Source organism: Bradysia coprophila, unplaced genomic scaffold (genome assembly GCF_014529535.1).
Source record: "Bradysia coprophila strain Holo2 unplaced genomic scaffold, BU_Bcop_v1 contig_93, whole genome shotgun sequence".
NCBI classification, from domain to species: domain Eukaryota; kingdom Metazoa; phylum Arthropoda; class Insecta; order Diptera; family Sciaridae; genus Bradysia; species Bradysia coprophila.
Genome location: NW_023504021.1, coordinates 438,293 through 455,478, shown reverse-complemented (window position 1 = coordinate 455,478; position 17,186 = coordinate 438,293). Strand labels below are relative to the sequence as shown.

Genomic DNA, 17,186 nt, shown 5'->3' with positions numbered 1-17,186 from the left:
AATGTAAGTGATTTAAAAGGAAGAATAGTTTTTCAGCAGAGAAGAAAATGAAGTAAGAGAAATGAAGAGTTTCACATTAAAGGCTTTTGATACGAATAGGTGTTTCGTACGGGTCGGCGTTAGCTATGTTTTGTATTAATTTCGTTTTAATTATAAAATTGCGTGGATATACTTTCAAGACGCTCGTATGATTCAGATATTTGACAAGTATCCTGAACTTATGCTCTACGACGGCTCCTACAAAATGAATAACGTTGACATGCCCTTGATCACACAACTGTGCGTAGACGGTAACGGAGAGAGCGAAATATGTAGCATTTTCTTCGCACGCAGCGAATCCTACTTAAGTGTTGGATCGATGGTGGATATTTTCCAATCGCTGAATCCCGCGTGGACAAAAACAAAAATAATTCTTGGCGACAAGGACTTCGCCGACTGAGGTGTCTACACTGACAAGTATCCGGACGCAGTTCTTCAAATATGTCTGTGGCATGCGCTCGTAGCGATGAACCGTGAAGTGACTACATCGAAAAGAGACATTTCAACAGTTCAAAGACAAAAAGTTCTCGAAATATTACAGCGAATAGTGTACTCAGAGTCTGAGGAGTCGTACAATTCGATTTACAAAGAACTAGTGGCAACAAAACTGGAAAAAGTCATTAAATATTTCGACGACAATTGGCATCCTATTCGCAATGAATGGACGCAGTTCGGACGGAACGTTCATGCCAATTATCTAAATGCAACAAACAACCGAACGGAAAGCATCAACCAAAAGTTCAAAATTGTCGGCAGCAGAAATGCGAAATGTCCTCGCATCTGAAAGGGATATTCAAGCTGTGTAAATGACAATGCGTGTTGCCCGGAAGCGTCTTGCGGACGAGTTCCTTACTAAGTACAACAATCATCTAACGCCATTCATTTTCAAGAAATTGGAGCTACAATACGAATTGTCAGAATTGGTAGCATTTTCAGCCATAGAAGACGATAGCGCCATAACTGTGAAACAAATTGAAAATGGGCACAAAGTGACTGAAAGACATTGCACCTGTATGTATTTCTCTCCAATGATGATACCGTGTCGACATTTGTTTAAGTTTTGGCTGTCGAAAGAAATGGACTTATTTCAACCGGACCTGTGTGCGTTGCGATGGCATAAGTCGTATTATTATGACTCTCATGCAGCAATTAACTCATTTGAGTACGTACAACCGCGGCCACCAACACATGTCGTTCGTCTACGAGTTCCTTCGGAAATTGATAAGTTCAATAAAAGTGCGACGATCACGAAAGTGCGAACAGTCAATTCGATTACTACCTTGGAAAGGTTCAGGATGTCAGAAGCGAGATGTGTGGTGAACCGTCCGCCGCACAACTTTGTATTGAGGGATTACCAACCGTCAATGAAATTACAGCTGAATCAACAGTAAATCGTGCACCGATTCCTACACAACCGTCAATTTCCAGCTCTTCATCTAAAGTTCCCACTTTACGAACTGAAAATCGAAATGTACAAACAATCAATCCGGATGGACAAACAATGAACCAAGATATAATATTGAATCGGCATGTGTTGGAGGAAGGTGGCTCTGCTCAAGAAACCGAAATATCACCTGAGCGCAGTCAAGCCAATTTTGATCCAACAACAGACGAAACAGCATTCCAACCACAACAGATCCTTTCACAGCAACAACTTGAAACTTTCGCGTCATCATCAACTCCGGATTGTGCTGAAGGATCGTCCAAGTCTCAACCAATACTTAAAACAAGCACTGCGTTCCAACGAATCATTTTGCCACCAAAAAATGTCCCGTTAGGTCGTCCCAAGGGAGCAGGTAATACCGTAATTGGAATAAAGAAACGAAAACAAACATCCAATTCATCAGCATCTCAGAACCCAACACCCCCAAAAAAGAAAAAATTTGAAGATAAAAGTCTCAAAGAACAAGGGATTTTAATCGCCACTTGGTTGACTAATTGGCCTGAAAATCGAATTGAGACACAAACAGATTAACCTCGCATCGATCTAACTTTATCTCGACAAGAAAACATATAAGTACATCGAAGGGGAACTCGAACGCTTAAAGAAGGCACCATATGCATGTCGGAAGTGTCAGAGACAAAATTCTTGCAAAATAAAATCTATTGCGTAGAGTGCTCATGACAGTGACGCTTCTTAGGTAGACATTTTTCCATATTTTCCCGAATTTCTCGACTTTTTTTTCCAATTTTCACAAAAGAAATTGTAAAAACTAAGGAAAACATTGGAAAATCTAGGAAAAGTTCAAGAAAAAAATGTAAAACAGTTTATCGAAAGTAGTACCTTGCTGAATACCACAGGGCTGCCACGGTATGAAATCCCTCCTAATTTAGGAATTTAGGGGGTTTTTAGACGAATTTTAGGAGGATTTTAGGAGGCTATTACGTAGGCTAAATTCAAATCAAAATATCATTCGTAAAAGCCATAAACAAAATTTTGTGTATTTAAACGTTTAAAATAGGAACAAGTGCAAAACTACTTTTTCTTTGACATCAAAGAATCTTTTTGCTTCTGCAACTCACTTATTCTTAACTTTGACTCAGAAACTTTTCCAATACCGGCGGTAAGTAGCATCTGAGCCTTAATCAATTTTGTTTTATCGATTTTTCCTTTCGAATTAATTACATCTGTCAATGCCTTATTACTATCTTCAATCAAAGCTTCAGCAATTTGGAATTTGCTGTTTTCAGCTGAAATGCTCGTATCTACATTTGCAACCTTTTCTGCATAGCCTTTACGAACTTGTTCCGAACGACGTTTTTCCATGTCGACTCTTTTTTGCTTTAGTGACATTGACTCGGTTTCTTTCTGCACGTCCAAGAACGCAAAATATTTTTTTCGCGCAATCGAACACAAGTCAAGCAGTCGGCGGTTGATGCCAACATCAATTGGAGAACCACACAATGTTATATAGTTCTTCACAGCGCGAATAGCCACGATTGTTTGTTCGTCAAGGTCTGGACGTCCTTCTAATATGTGCTTATTTACACTGAAACCTCTTTCTGGCTCAGCGTTTCCGTGAGTAAGGGAAAGACAAGCCTTGACTAGTTTGACTAAATCGGTAAATTTCGGTTCCCCTGACAATGACTGAATTTCACCAACTTTGGTCCAAAAAGAATATGTCGACAGTTCATTCCAATTTTCGTCAAGGTTCTCCGAGGGGTAACCGACTCGGGAAATTGACTACACACCCTCAAAGGAATTGCCGGAGTATCCGGTAAATAATTGGAATTGATGGAATTGACCGGAATTGATCGGAATTGGCAGGAATTGATCGGAATTGATAGGAATTGACTGGAAATATGTGGAATTGTAAGGAATTGAAAGTAAATGAGAGTAAATGCTGATAAGTGTGATTATCGGAAAGAAGGACCAGCGAATGCAAAACCACATTATTTCCTTTTTGTTTTAATTTTAAAAGCTCCCGCACAATAAATAATAGTGTACAGTGTTGATCACTTCCATTTTAGAACAGGTCCAACGTCCTTTTATGTTCAAAATATGCACACTGAAGGATTCTCCTTCAGAGGATTCTTGTGAGTCAGATGCGGAAGAGTTTGAGCCTCAACAAACAAGTGAATATTCGTCGGGGGAATGTTAGGCTGGGGCATTGCCGATGCGAAATGCTCCAGTTTCAAACCAAATTTACAAAAAAAATGCATCACCGACAATATCATCTATTCCATCAACTTTTCAAAAGCCTAAAATATTACGATGTCGATCACTTGAGCGAAACAAAAAATTGAGTGCTTTTGCTTTTGCTGACGTGTGCTGAACAAATCCATTTCCTGTCGAGGTACGAACAACGTTTTGTGCATCGGACAACTGAAATAGACAAAACACAGCAATTTACTTGAAAACATACACACTTCACATTCACCATATCAAATTTAATAAATGTATAGTCATGGAAAAGATCATGTAATTCCTTTCCCGCACCATAAATCGTAAAGAAATAAAGTTTTTTTCTTGCCTAGGACATAAATTACGGAATTTTTCTCGTAACTTAGGCCCTCAGCATGAAAAGTTGTATATGCATCTGTTGTGGACGGTTTATTTTAGGCACTTTCGCTTGTCGCCCTCACTTCGTTCGCGCTACAATCCGCGAAATTGCCTAAAATATACCGTCCACAACATATACGTAAATAACTATTCCTGCACGATATATAGTTCGGGAAAAACTGACATTTCTTAGTGAAAAATCATGGCAAAATATGTCGTATTTCAGTTGTCGGATGCACAAAAGTTTTTCGTCATTTCCTAGCTTGGTACGAAAAATACTATTTATCTAAAATAAACAATGATGTGCGATGTGAAATCATTTTAAACAAAACTGCAGTCAATTGGACGGTTTAATCTAAATTGAAATTGAAAAATCTCTTCGAAAAGTATGAGTAAAAATTAAAGATTCTAACAAAATGAGTCACAAATGTAGGACAACATAGTTGTTCCAAATTTTATCTTGATATAATCTGACGATTCTTTTTCCAAAATGCTTAAGGGTTTAACTTTGACTTTAAATTTATATCTATTTGTAAATATCGAGCAATTATTTCGAAAATTGGTGGAATTGAAGGAATTGATTGGAATTATAGGAATTGAAGGGCGAATCCGGCAAGTAGTGGTGTTAATCCGTTAATTTTATTAAAGAAATAAAAGGAATTAAGAGCAATTAAAAGGAATTGACAGGAAGTACCTTTAGAAATTGAAAGGGTATTGAAAAGAAATTGAAAGGGAATTGAAAGGGAATTGAAAGGAATTGAACGGAATTGAACGGAATTGAAAGGAATTGAAAGGAAATAGAGCGAATCCGGCAATTAGTCGAGTTGGTCCGGTAATTGAGGTAATTAAACGGAATTGAAAGGAATTAGAAATTGATTTGCCACCATTTTGGCCAGTCGGTTACCCCTCGAGGTTCTCTGTTTGGTACATGCGGAATTGATGGCCGATTGTGTCAATATAGCTGGAGCAAGAAAAGGACTAATAATAGTGAATGGTATTTTTACCAAAAGAATCATGATTTGTACCTTTCTAAGTTAGAGGTAGAAAATTTCGTATGCTTCAACACCGTAAACATTTTCTCAGCAACTCGACGAAACGCAGGAACAGCATCGTTTTTGAAGCGGTTGGTACAATGAATATATTGCAAATCTGCTAAAATGTCAGAATCGTGGGGAAGATTCTGTTGCAGGTACTTTGTAACTGTTTGGTAGAAGGTCTTGAACTCCGCTTTCACACTATCCAGGTTTTTGTTCGCTTCGATCAATTCAATTTGATATGATGCTTTGTGTCCAAATTCGATATCGTGCAACGATATTAGATTATTCTTATCGCCAACGTCCACTTTCCCCAACACCTTTGCGTCTTGCCGAGCACCATCTTTGCCAACCAATGCAGATTTCTTGATGAAATTATTCATCAGCTTGAAAAAGAGGTCACCGATTGCCGGATACAGGACATGTATCAGTGGTTTCGACGATTGGAACAAAATTAGAAACTCTTCTAGCAGTTCAGCAGCATAGACTACGAAAGTCATGTATAGAACGCTTGTAGTAGATGTAAGTGCTCTTCGTATCGACTGGTATTTTGCAGTGGTTTCAACCTTTGAGCTAAAATTTTCTTGTTTCGGAAGAAACGTCAAAAAGTAATCTTTCAAGTTTTCCCATTGAGATATTATTCTTTGCAAAACTGGTCTTAACGATAACCAGCACGATGACACATGCTTCAAAATCACTTGACTTTCAATCTCGGTTATGAGTTCAAACAATTTGTAGTCTTCACGCCGTGCGCTACTGTGTTTAAAGAAATACCACACATCATACGCAAATCCATCGATGTCGAAACTTAATGTCTTCAATGCCGCCGAAAAACTGTTATGAACTTTATGCAAGTTACACGTTCCAATGTCGACAACCGTCTTGTCGTGATCTTCTTTAAGAGTCAGACCACATCGAAAATTTCTGTTTCGAAGTGACAGTTTTGACATTGACATTTCTGACGTTCTCATTTTTGACATCTGTAAAATTTCGCTCATAACCTCAACTGAAAGCGTGTAGTGTTGAACACAAAATTTGTTTCAATTGAATTCGCTAAATATTACGGTGTTTTATAAAAATTTGAGTTGTTTGTGAGTGATAAATTAAGTTTGAAAAAACAAATAAAATCAATGTGAACACTTCTACTAATAAAAAATACCCGATATGTCTGCTGCAATGGTAAGAGTGACCCTTTGTTTACAGTCCCGGAAGACGATGTTTTTTAGTTTTGTTGTGCATTTTAGATAACAAATGAGAATATTGCGAGTTTGGCAGTTGTTGTAGTTGGCGTATGTGCAATCGAAGAAGCGAACAAGAGAAAAAGGAGATGGTGGGAGAGGCCACATTTGGGTGTGAATCAGCGTTCCGTTTATGGCCAGTACGAACTTCTACAACAAATGCGAATATCGGACGAGGAAAGCTTCGCATCAATTTTACGATTCCGACCTGATTCGTTTGACAAACTCCTCACACTCGTTGGTCCATTAATAACACATTACTCAAACCGAGAACCAATCAATCCATCAACTCGCCTGGCAGTGACACTTAGGTTTGTAAAGAGGAAACGTAAATCTTATACAAATTATTTATAACATTTACAACTAGATATCTGGCGACTGGAGAGTCATTTAAGTCTCTATCATACACCTACCGATTGGGTAAATCAACAACTGGCGAAATTATTGCTGAGACACTGGCAGCAATATACAATGCACTGAGACCAACAATGCTCCCAGACCTTGATACGGAAAAATGGCTTAAAATTGCTGACGGCTTCAATAGTCGATGGAATGTACCGAATAGCTGTGGGCCCGTTGATGGTAAACATATCCGTATCAAGGTATACTTCTCAGTTAATTTTAAACTTCTAAAAAATTGATTGAAATTTTTTTTCGTTAGAAACCAGAACATAGCGGTTCAGAGTTTTTCAATTATAAAGGTTTCTTTTCCGTCGTAATGATGGGTGTCGCCGATCCTGGGTATAGATTTTTAGCAGTCGATGTCGGATGCCAGGGTCGCAATAACGATGCTGTTGTTCTGAACAATTCGAAATTTGGACAAAAATTGTTAAACGGGACTTTGAATCTTCCTGGCGAAAGGGAGATTAAGCATGGACCCAAAATCCCGCACTATTTGCTTGGCGATGAAATGTTTGGTCTTCAACCGTACTTAATGGTACCTTACCCAGGTAAAGTTGTAAACAAGCTCATCTATTTCTCTTAGGAACTTAGAAGTATGCATCAGTAAACGAGAATCAGATTTTAAGATAATGTTTTGCATATTACGCACCTATCCTTTCATAAACTCATTCCACCTGTACACCTGCACTCCTACCTGTCTTAATTAAATTATATTTTTCAGGCCGCGGCACCGGCAAGCTGACATACACCCAAAAAACGTTCAACTACCGACATTCTCGTGCTAGGAGAATAATCGAGTGCACTTTTGGCATATTCACTCAAGTGTTCGGTATTTTCTTAACATCAATCAATGCACCTCCCGAAACCGTTGACTTGATTGTGATGGCTGCTGTATGCCTTCACAATTTCCGAATATCAGAAAATGAATCAGGTGATTTACAAGAAAATGGTTTTTATGATGGGGGAATGCGATCAGGTATGGAATCAGTGTTTGAAGCACCAGGTCCGAACGCTCCTATTCCAAGGTCACCGCAAGCCATCAGAGATGAGTTAGCAAGTTATTTCCAGGATCAAGGAACTACACCACCATTCGATAACACTGACTCTTTGACTCGAGCTCGAAGCATCAGAGATGAGCTAGCTGAATACTTCACGACTGGCGGAAGAGTTCATTGGCAGGACCAGTTTATTCATTGATTTGCGAAAGATTTCCGTTTTTATTGAAACTGTGATGTATTGAAGTGTTCGTAAAATTTTTTATTAAAAGTTAAGAAACGAAAAAGTAAATTTCAAATTGATTGAAGTACAAGGATAGACTCTCCGTATAAAAAGTTATAAATTCAACATTCATATTCCTTCCGTTCTTGAGTTTACCAAAAAAAAAAAAATTTCAAATTCTGTCGCAAAAAATAATTACAAATTCAATCTTCACATTCCTCCCCTTCATGACTTTGCAATAGTCGGTTCAATTTCATATAAACATCCTCTTTGAATTTCAACTTCTCTAAGTTGCTCAATTTTCTTAAATCAGGTAAAATGGTTAACAAAAAAGCTTGATCTGGGTCACCCTCGATTTGTGACGCAAGAGAAGTTGTTGCTGAAGCTGCTGGTACGTCAGATGCATTTTGAAACTTTGCTAAGATATTATTAGCATTTTCAAGGAATGGTGCAATCGACGAATCGTCCTTTTTGGATTTTTTAGATTTTGGAGGTTCTAATTTGAAACCTTCAGGCGATGTAGACGAAATTTGTTTTCTTTTTGCATTTAGACTGTCCAGCTGCGTCAACAATGCGTAATGCTTAGGCATTTTTGGTATTCGATTGGATCCGGAACCACTGGGAACGATCGTTTTGTTAGAATATTCCAAATACAGAGCATAGTAATGCTTCCAAGTGTTTTGTATATGTTTCCAATCCAATTGTAAACCCATGTGCTCGTCGATATGGTCGGATATAGCTTGGAACATTTGTGCCACCAAATCAGGACTTCTATACTTTAAGTCCAATTTATAATTATACAGCTGAGGACGTGCCAGCACTTCTTCCAACACAAGATGCTCCACGTCGTATACCAAGTCTTCGTCGTCCAAGACATCCTTCACTTGCAACAAATTGTGCGCCTTTCGTTTCGTTTGAGCTAAAACAATAAATTTTTCAAATACAAAATTTCACACAATTGAATAGTTCATTACTTGGAGGTTTGTCGGTAATTTGTAATTTTGTCTGAGATTTGCGAACTGTAAGGGATAGTAATAGAAAATATCGCTTTATTAGTTGTACAAATATAGAAATCAATCGGGTAACGAAATATAAAACTGAATGGCAATATTTGAAAAATTAAATTCCCCAAACCGACAATGGAAAAAAAAGATGGAGAAAATGTTCGAGCTCGATTTATAAAAAACCTTAAATTGTTCAACACTGAAAAATGAATAAAAAAAATTTAGATTGTGAACACCACATCCGAAAGTGTCTTCAATTAATTAACGTACGAATTCCAACTACTTTATATCAACCGAAATTCAGTTGTTTGATTTTGGTATTTTTTTTAATAGCAGGATCGGGTTCGTGAGGTCAAAACAGCATCTCTGATTACGTGAGGTGTCACAGTCACATTCTTTAGTAAGCAAAACAATTCACTAATTTCTTACCAGGCTGCAGAGGAACATTTTTCATTGAGTTCTCCTTTGCGCTGCTTTTTATCTTATTACGCTTCCATTCAGCCAATTTGATTTTGGCTTCTATTGCTCCAGAGTCGTATGGCATATTATCTTCAGTTTGTTGATCCTAAAATATTAAAAAGTTTCTATTGGATACAATACAATTGTGTATATCTTCAACTGACCTGAGGATTATCATCGTGAACGTAATTGTCGACTTCTTCTGGGGCTACATCGTCAGTACTTTTTTGAACTTGTGGTTTTGAGACTGTGTTTTGATTCGTTTGAGGCGGTGGGTTTAGTGTCTTAAAGAGAAAAATACATAAATGAAGAAGCGAATAAATTGTTGTTCCATTATTGTGATCATTCAAATATTCCGTTAACTAACCTGCTCAATGTATGAATTTGTGCAATCTGTGTCTGTATAGGTAATGCATCGAAGGAATGCAGTATCTAAGACCACGACTAATGAATGAAACAGTAAAATGGATACCTTAATCTCTTCATCAGTTAAGGGTTCCAAACCCTTTTTCTTTAGTAACTCCAAATGTTCGAGGAGTATTTTGGGTCCATCTACAAAAATATTTTGTTATCGTTTCTGGCATTAACTAACAAACAATAAGCACTCACTTTTACTGCGAACAATGTCGTCATTTTCTTGGCATTTTGTTATTGCGAAACTGTACAGCCTTCGTCCAGGGCTGTAAAGGGTCACTCTTACCATTGCAGCAGACATATCGGGTATTTTTTATCACTCACAAACAAATCAATTTTTATAAAACACCGTAATATTTAGCGAATTCAATTGAAACAAATTTTGTGTTCAACACTACACGCTTTCAGTTGAGGTTATGAGCGAAATTTTACAGATGTCAAAAATGAGAACGTCAGAAATGTCAATGTCAAAACTGTCACTTCGAAACAGAAATTTTCGATGTGGTCTGACTCTAAGCTGACTCTGCAAGAGTCTATGAAACGATAAATTCAAATTGGGCCCATCGGTTTTGACTTGTAACAAGAAATTGATATCCCATGGTAGCAAACGTTCAAAATGAAAGAAATGATTCTTCAAATCGATTGCTTTGCAATGGCGGAGAAATAAAGATCCGCAGTACCGATCAACTATGTTGCCAAAACGTTTGGATTCGTACTGAACATACCCGTCGTATTGCTTTTTGACTTGCGACGTTGTGGTTTCATCAAATTTGTAGGAAAATGGTTTTTCTTTGAAATCCATCAACATATCTTCCATGACCCATGGATATATTCCAAATTGAACCAAATATTTGCATTTGGTTTTCGACATCTTAAAGTTGGCTGCGATGGTGGAGTCTGGAAACATTTTCGAAAATAATTCATTGTTTCCCTGGTTGCTGGCGAAGGAAAACCCCGAATGAATACATTTTAGTGCCCAAATAATTTCGGCTCTTCATTTTCTCTTCATCAGAAAGAAATTGACGACCTAAATTTAGGAAATTTATAGATAGAAAAAGCTTCAGTCGGTAACAGAAATAAAATGTTTACCCTTTGACATTTCCAATTCGCCATTTGTACCAACACGAAACGTGCTTTGAGAATTTTTACCAGCCAGAGTGTTCGAGCATTGTACATGCTTTTTCGATTTTTCGTGAGATTTCACTTGACACAAGCCAGAGTTATCAATTCTGAATGAAAAATCACAGATTTTGCATGAAGCCATTGTTGGATCTGGACCTTTTTTCAACCATTGGTAGTCTTTCTGCCAGTCGGTCGAGTAGGAGGTCTTATATTTTCCCATTCTACCTTCAAAATTTACAAATAGGAATGTCAACTCAACGCTTCTGAAATTCATATTGTGGACAACATTTTACCTAATAGCTCACAAATTTAAAATAGTTTTTCGGCAAAAAATTTTTGACACTGCAGTCGGCGTATCGGAATTTGTGGCTATGGGTTGAATCGGCGATGGAGTTGTTGATACAGTAGCTGTATCAGTTTCGATGGATTTCAGTGGTGCTGAAGATTTCTCGCAACACTAATTGTTTGATGAAGTAGTTTTGCCTGTATTTTCGTCTTCGCTAGAGTCTGATAGGTAGACAACGGAGACTTTAGGCCTTGGTTTACGGTTAAAATATGCAGTGAGACCAGTTTTCGGAACAGATCTTCGCTTCATTTAGACTAAAATAAATAATAACAAACAAAATTACTAAAAGAAACCGTTTTTCAGTTCACAATGCGAAATTTTTATATGAACAAACAGCATGGTTTTGTTTTCGTCGCATTGTAAAGTTATTATTAAACCACTCGTTTCATTCTTATTTCAGAATTTCTGCTCTTCAAAAATGCAAAAAATACTTACATGTACGGTATGTACGTAAACAAAGAAGATTTTTTAAAAAAATCATAAAATCGTCAAATTTACAGCAGACTTCCAGCACTCGCGTGAACTCAAATGTTAGAACTTGATGTTTTTATCATTCTATTGTAAATAAAGTTTGCTGTACATATAAACAGCATCGCTGAAAAAACATCTAGCAACACTAATGTCTTTCTTTTTTATGACATTCGTATTTGTAAGGAGCGAAAATTCAAATCGAACCGTTTACGATTTATTTTATAAATGTTTTTCTTGAATATATTTTAAATATGCAACTCCATTTTAGGAGTTTTAGGAGATTTTAAGAGGTTTTAGGAGAATTATGAAATTTTAGGTTTTTAAGGAGTTTTAGGAGGAGTGGCAGCCCTGATACCAAATAAAGTGCTCACGCAGACGAAGATAGGGCGTATGATATGCTATTCGCAGTTATACATACCAATCAATTCATTTTCTGCGTTCGCAACAACCCGGACGTAGGCATCCTGTATTTGTTCCATTCGTTCGAGTAATTTTTCTAAAATGTCCTTATCATTTGGGCCTTGCTTGCGTCGTTGAACGTTAGTTTGAATGTTGTGCAAATATTTTCTGGATAATGCTTATAGGTAGCATCGTCCACACTGTGGTTCTCGTGAGTGAGATTTAAATCCTTCACGATCAATTTAGTCTTGTCGAGGGCTAGCCGGATCTATTTGTAAAGATAACAGATTTATCTGTGAGACATTTCTGAAATCAAAAAATGTGAGTTTAGTAAGACCTAACCTTTGCAGGGCATCCCTTTTTGTATGTCGACGATGCACGCAATCCTTTGATAGTACTTTGCCTTTCCTCACCGGCTTTGCAACGATACAGCAGCCGCTCATAAACCATTTCTTTCTTGATGTCTCCATCACCAACAATAGGTTTACTGCTGTTAATAGTTAGGACTGTTTTAGTTGACTGTTCGTATAATTTCTTTGCTTTCAACACAGATTCGAAATCGTCAAACTCTTGGTTCAATGCAAAAAATTCCATTTTTGTATCAATTTTCAATCAATTCCGTTATAAAATGGCACTTTAGGTCGAAGCTGGCAACACTTATTAGGAAAGATCACGAATAATGAGAGACAAAAATGAGGTGACAGCTCGTGATCTTTCATAGAAAATTGACGCCACCTACAAGTGTATTTTTAGTACAAATTGAATCCGAAGAGCACACTAAAATACACATAATAAAAAGTACTAGATTTCATTCTGTGATATAGTAAAGTTTCAACTGCGATATTTTCAAATGGCATGTAATTTTGATCGCAGAGAAAACAAAAAATGCTCTCACGAAAATCAAAAAACGATCGCAGTTAAATATAAAAATGATCGCAGAGAAATTTTGACCACTGGAAATTAAGAATTGACCAGATTAAAAATAATAGTTATTATAATTGCTATAAAAACAAGGATTGATCGCTGTAAAAATAAAATTTGTTACGATCGATTTTAATTGTTTCGAATTTTGTATTGAAAATGGGCAAAATGGTGTACATACCTAGACATTTCACGAAGGAACTCAATGTGGTGTAGCATAAGCTTATTTGAAATAATTGATAACTGCGAATAGCATAAATATTGACTATTCGCAGTTATCTGCTAATAGTATTAATATTGACTATTTGCAGATAACTGCGAATAGTCACTTCGTGACATTAAAGCATAATCATTATAGAAAACTTAAAGAAAATTTGTTTTGGTGATGTTGTATTGCTGGCTTAGGTTGATGAAAATTATGTGAAGTGTTGTATCGCTGAGGAATTCAAAGCCAATAAAAACGAAAACTTATTGTTTTACGTTGCCGACGTTTCGACCTGTATCCAGGTCATCTTCAGGGCCTTTATTTGGTTAAAGAAGACATTGAACTTTAGTCACATGAAAAACATTTTTTTTTACAAATTTGCTTCATTCTAATAAGACATACCTTGGAATCTTAGTTCCTTTAAGGAACAGTTGTCAAACTAACTTTACGTATTACAACGACCATTAAATTAAAAACAAAAAACAATTTTCCGGAAAATCCAAAACAAAACAGACCGAAAAATTAACGTGAAAATCGAAAATGCTTCAGCAATCAAACTCGAATAATACTTGTCGTATACTGTCAGTTGATCGTCGTTGCATGACTGGTCGAATTCGTGTGTGTGTGCCTAACACTGTTACCAGCGTAGTGTTTAAGGACCGGCGAATATGTAGGGGCTGTATGTGCGGAATCCGTTTTATATTACATGCTCGGTCGCCGTTCATGATGATGTGGTTAACTTCGGATATTTGTAGCTTTTTCTTGTTTGAATTTCTGTCAACAATCTTCATTGAGTCAAAATTGAATTGGTGTCCAGTTGATTTTGTGTGGTAAGCTAGTGCCGATGCTAATTTCAACATTTAAAGAAAATTATTTATTCACCTCGCTTGCTTTTGAATCTTTAGGTTGCATGGGTCCAGCAACAATTTGTCACGAAATTAGGATCATTGAAGAAAAAAGAATCAGGGGGAAAGCGTTCAACAGATTATTTATTGCAAACAATTTCAATTGCTATTCAAATTCAAATTCAAATTTTTTGATCAAGTGAACAAAAGGAAACACCTTATATTAAGGTAAATGATGGAGAGTTGACCTAGTAGAAAAGTGATCTTAAGTTGTCCGTGTAAATTTGTATAAAGAAAAAATGATCGGTCAACTCACCATCCAATAAACCGCGAGTTGTCTTATGACGTTTGCATATAGGACAATTCACGATTTATTGAATTTATTTGAAATCGGAAAACTCACGGTTCACGTAGGTTAACTCTGAATTTTTATAAATTAATTAACTTTGTTATACGAAATCTTCAATAATTAATAAAATTTATGGTAATTAAGTAAACAAAAGAAAAATCTTTTAAATAAAAGTGGTTCCATGTAACATAGTTCCAAAATCGATGAGAAATTCAAGTTCAAAGTTTGGTCTTGTCAATTTAGGTCAACTCTCCATCATTTACCTTAATGCTCATTGCGAAACATAACTGACGAAAATTAACGCATATGACAAAATGACAAAAAAAAAGAAATTACTAAAAGTCTTCGAGCTCAATTAAAAGATGTTATAAAATAAAATAGAAAAAAAGAGAACTGCACACGAAGCAATATAGAACTCAGAAAAGGAAAAATTTAAGATAAATTTAAACTTACTCACACCATCATCAACCTGATGATCACATCACACCCCAGAAAAGCCTAACAACAGAAAGAACAAAAAATGATAAACAGTTACAGAAAACACCGAGCACGTAGGTGGCAGCACATAAAACAAATGCTCGACCAAGATCTACAACGTCACACTAGCATCTTTAAACCTTGACACCGAAGGAAGCGCCCTAACACGAATCGGTATTGAGTTATAGTCGGCCACAGTTCGAACGAAAAACGAGCGATTATACTGAACTTATTCGAAGGGGAAACGCAGCATGCATTCTTTGAACGTTGGGAAGGAATAGAGTGGACGATTTTTAATTATTGTAATTTCTGTTTTTGAAAAGAACGATTTTTTACTGGCTGTGCAATTTGAGCGGTCTTTTTTTTCTTCTTCTTCTTCTTTTTCAGCCTGTTTCTATCCACTGCTGGATGTAGGCCTCTCCAACTTCTTTCCATTTCGTACGATCCATTGCCATTTGCTGCCAGTTTGTACCTGCAATATTCTTAATTCCGTTTGTCCATCTCTCTGGTGGTCTACCTATAGCTCGTCTTTTATATGGTCGCCAGTTCATGATCTTTTTGGTTCAACGTTCGTCTGTCCTTCTTGCAATATGTCCCGCCCAGCTCCATTTCAGAGATGCTATTCTTTCCATGACATCAACGACCCTGGTTTGTTGTCGAATCCATTGATTCGTCATTCTGTCTCTGAGTGTTATTCCGAGCATACTCCGTTCCATGGCTCTCTGTGTCACTCTCAATTTATCTTCGGATGCTTTTGTTAAAGTTAACGTTTCCGCTCCATAAGTGAGCACTGGAAGGACACAAGTGTCGAAAACTTTGCGTTTCAGACTATTATTCATTTTGCTTTTGAAAATTAGTCTGAGTTTTCCGAACGCTGCCCATGCAAGACCAATCCTACGTCTTATTTCTGCATTTTGGTTGTCCAGACCTAACTTGAGTTTATGTCCTAGATATACATAGCTGTCGACTCGTTCAATGACAGTGTCACCAATTTTGATTTCTCTATCGTCCCCGATGTTGGTCATGACTTTTGTTTTCGATAAGTTCATCTTGAGGCCAACTTTGCTCGCCTCTTCACTTAACTGTTGTAGCATAAGCTGAGCCTGACCTAGATTCGCTGCTATCGGTACAATGTCATCAGCGAAGCGGAGATTGCTCAGGTACTCTCCATTTATCTTTATTCCCATTTTACTCCAGTATAACTTCCTAAAAATACTCTGCGGAATCGCCGTGAATAATTTCGGTGAAATGGTGTCACCCTGCCTTACACCTCGGCCAATTCTGAATTTCTCCGTGCTCTTATGAAGTTTTATACATGAAGTAGCATTTTTGTACACATATCGAATTGTGTTGGAGTACCTTGAGTCTACTCTACATTCGTCTAATGCGTCCAATATCGACTATGTTTCCACTGAATCGAAAGCTTTTTCGAAGTCTATGAATAGCAAGACTATGTCGATGTTGTATTCACGACACTTCTCAATAAGCGTTCTCATCACCTGCAAATGGTCGTTTGTGCTGAAACCAGATCTGAAAGCAGCTTGTTCAACAGGTTGGTAGAAGTCGAACTTGTTAGTGTTCCTCTTCGTAATGATTTTCATAAACAACTTGTAGAGTGTTGACAATAGGCTTATGGGTCGGTAATTTTCCAGCTTTGTTATGTCTCCTTTTTTATGCAGCAACGTAATTACCGCATTTTCCCAGGCTTCTGGTACTTCTTCCCATTGGAGACATTGATTAAACAAAGCCGTGATTGCCTTTAATAATGAGTCTCCACCTAGTTTAATGGCTTCCACTGGAACACCATCTTCTCCGGGAGACTTTTTGTTTTTCATCTCGGCTACTGCAGCTTTGACTTCATCAACAGTTATGTCGGGCATATCCTCCGATCCCACGTTTCTTATTATTGGTCTATCTTCGGTTTCTTCCGTTGGGCTCTGTCTTGCTGAAGAAAACAAATTCTCATAAAATTCTGTTGCAATGTTTAATATCGCATTTCGATCCGTTCGGATCGTTCCTGTTTTGTCTCGTAATTTGAAGATTTCTTTTTTGGCGTTTGTCATTTTTCTCCGTAGGACTTTCATATTGCAGTTAGCTTCAATTATGTTTTGAGCCAATTGGACATTATATTTTCTTTCATCTGATCTCCTTGCTCTGTTGATACTTTTAGACAGGTTCCGGTATTCCACCGAATCTCGTCCTCCGTTTTTTACCAACTCTGCTCTGCTTGCGATCAGGTC

General features: G+C 37.2%; 3 protein-coding genes across 4 annotated transcripts; 1 reads left to right on the top strand and 2 right to left on the bottom strand.

Moving 5' to 3' along the window:
- Positions 1–5,984: 5,984 nt before the first annotated feature.
- Positions 5,985–8,012, top strand: LOC119084748 (protein ALP1-like). The gene is made up of 5 exons (XM_037194818.1): positions 5,985–6,255; positions 6,321–6,625; positions 6,682–6,916; positions 6,976–7,264; positions 7,438–8,012. Exons 1-5 carry the CDS (start codon positions 6,241–6,243, stop codon positions 7,911–7,913), a joined length of 1,320 nt encoding a protein of 439 aa, XP_037050713.1. The 5' UTR covers positions 5,985–6,240; the 3' UTR covers positions 7,914–8,012.
- On the bottom strand, positions 7,959–9,492 carry LOC119084749. 2 transcript variants are annotated; one of them, XM_037194819.1, is made up of 3 exons: positions 9,368–9,492; positions 8,909–8,953; positions 7,959–8,853 (listed from the first exon to the last, which is right to left on the bottom strand). In XM_037194819.1, exons 1-3 carry the CDS (start codon positions 9,480–9,482, stop codon positions 8,138–8,140), a joined length of 876 nt encoding a protein of 291 aa, XP_037050714.1. In that variant the 5' UTR covers positions 9,483–9,492; the 3' UTR covers positions 7,959–8,137. The 2 variants fall into 2 exon arrangements, with proteins under 2 accessions (XP_037050714.1, XP_037050715.1); XM_037194820.1 differs by lacking the exon at positions 8,909–8,953.
- Positions 9,493–9,552: 60 nt separating this feature from the next.
- On the bottom strand, positions 9,553–10,322 carry LOC119084766. The gene is made up of 3 exons (XM_037194831.1): positions 10,007–10,322; positions 9,765–9,949; positions 9,553–9,681 (listed from the first exon to the last, which is right to left on the bottom strand). The coding sequence occupies exons 1-3, from the start codon at positions 10,110–10,112 to the stop codon at positions 9,553–9,555; spliced, it is 420 nt and encodes a 139-aa protein (XP_037050726.1). The 5' UTR covers positions 10,113–10,322.
- Positions 10,323–17,186: the final 6,864 nt, after the last annotated feature.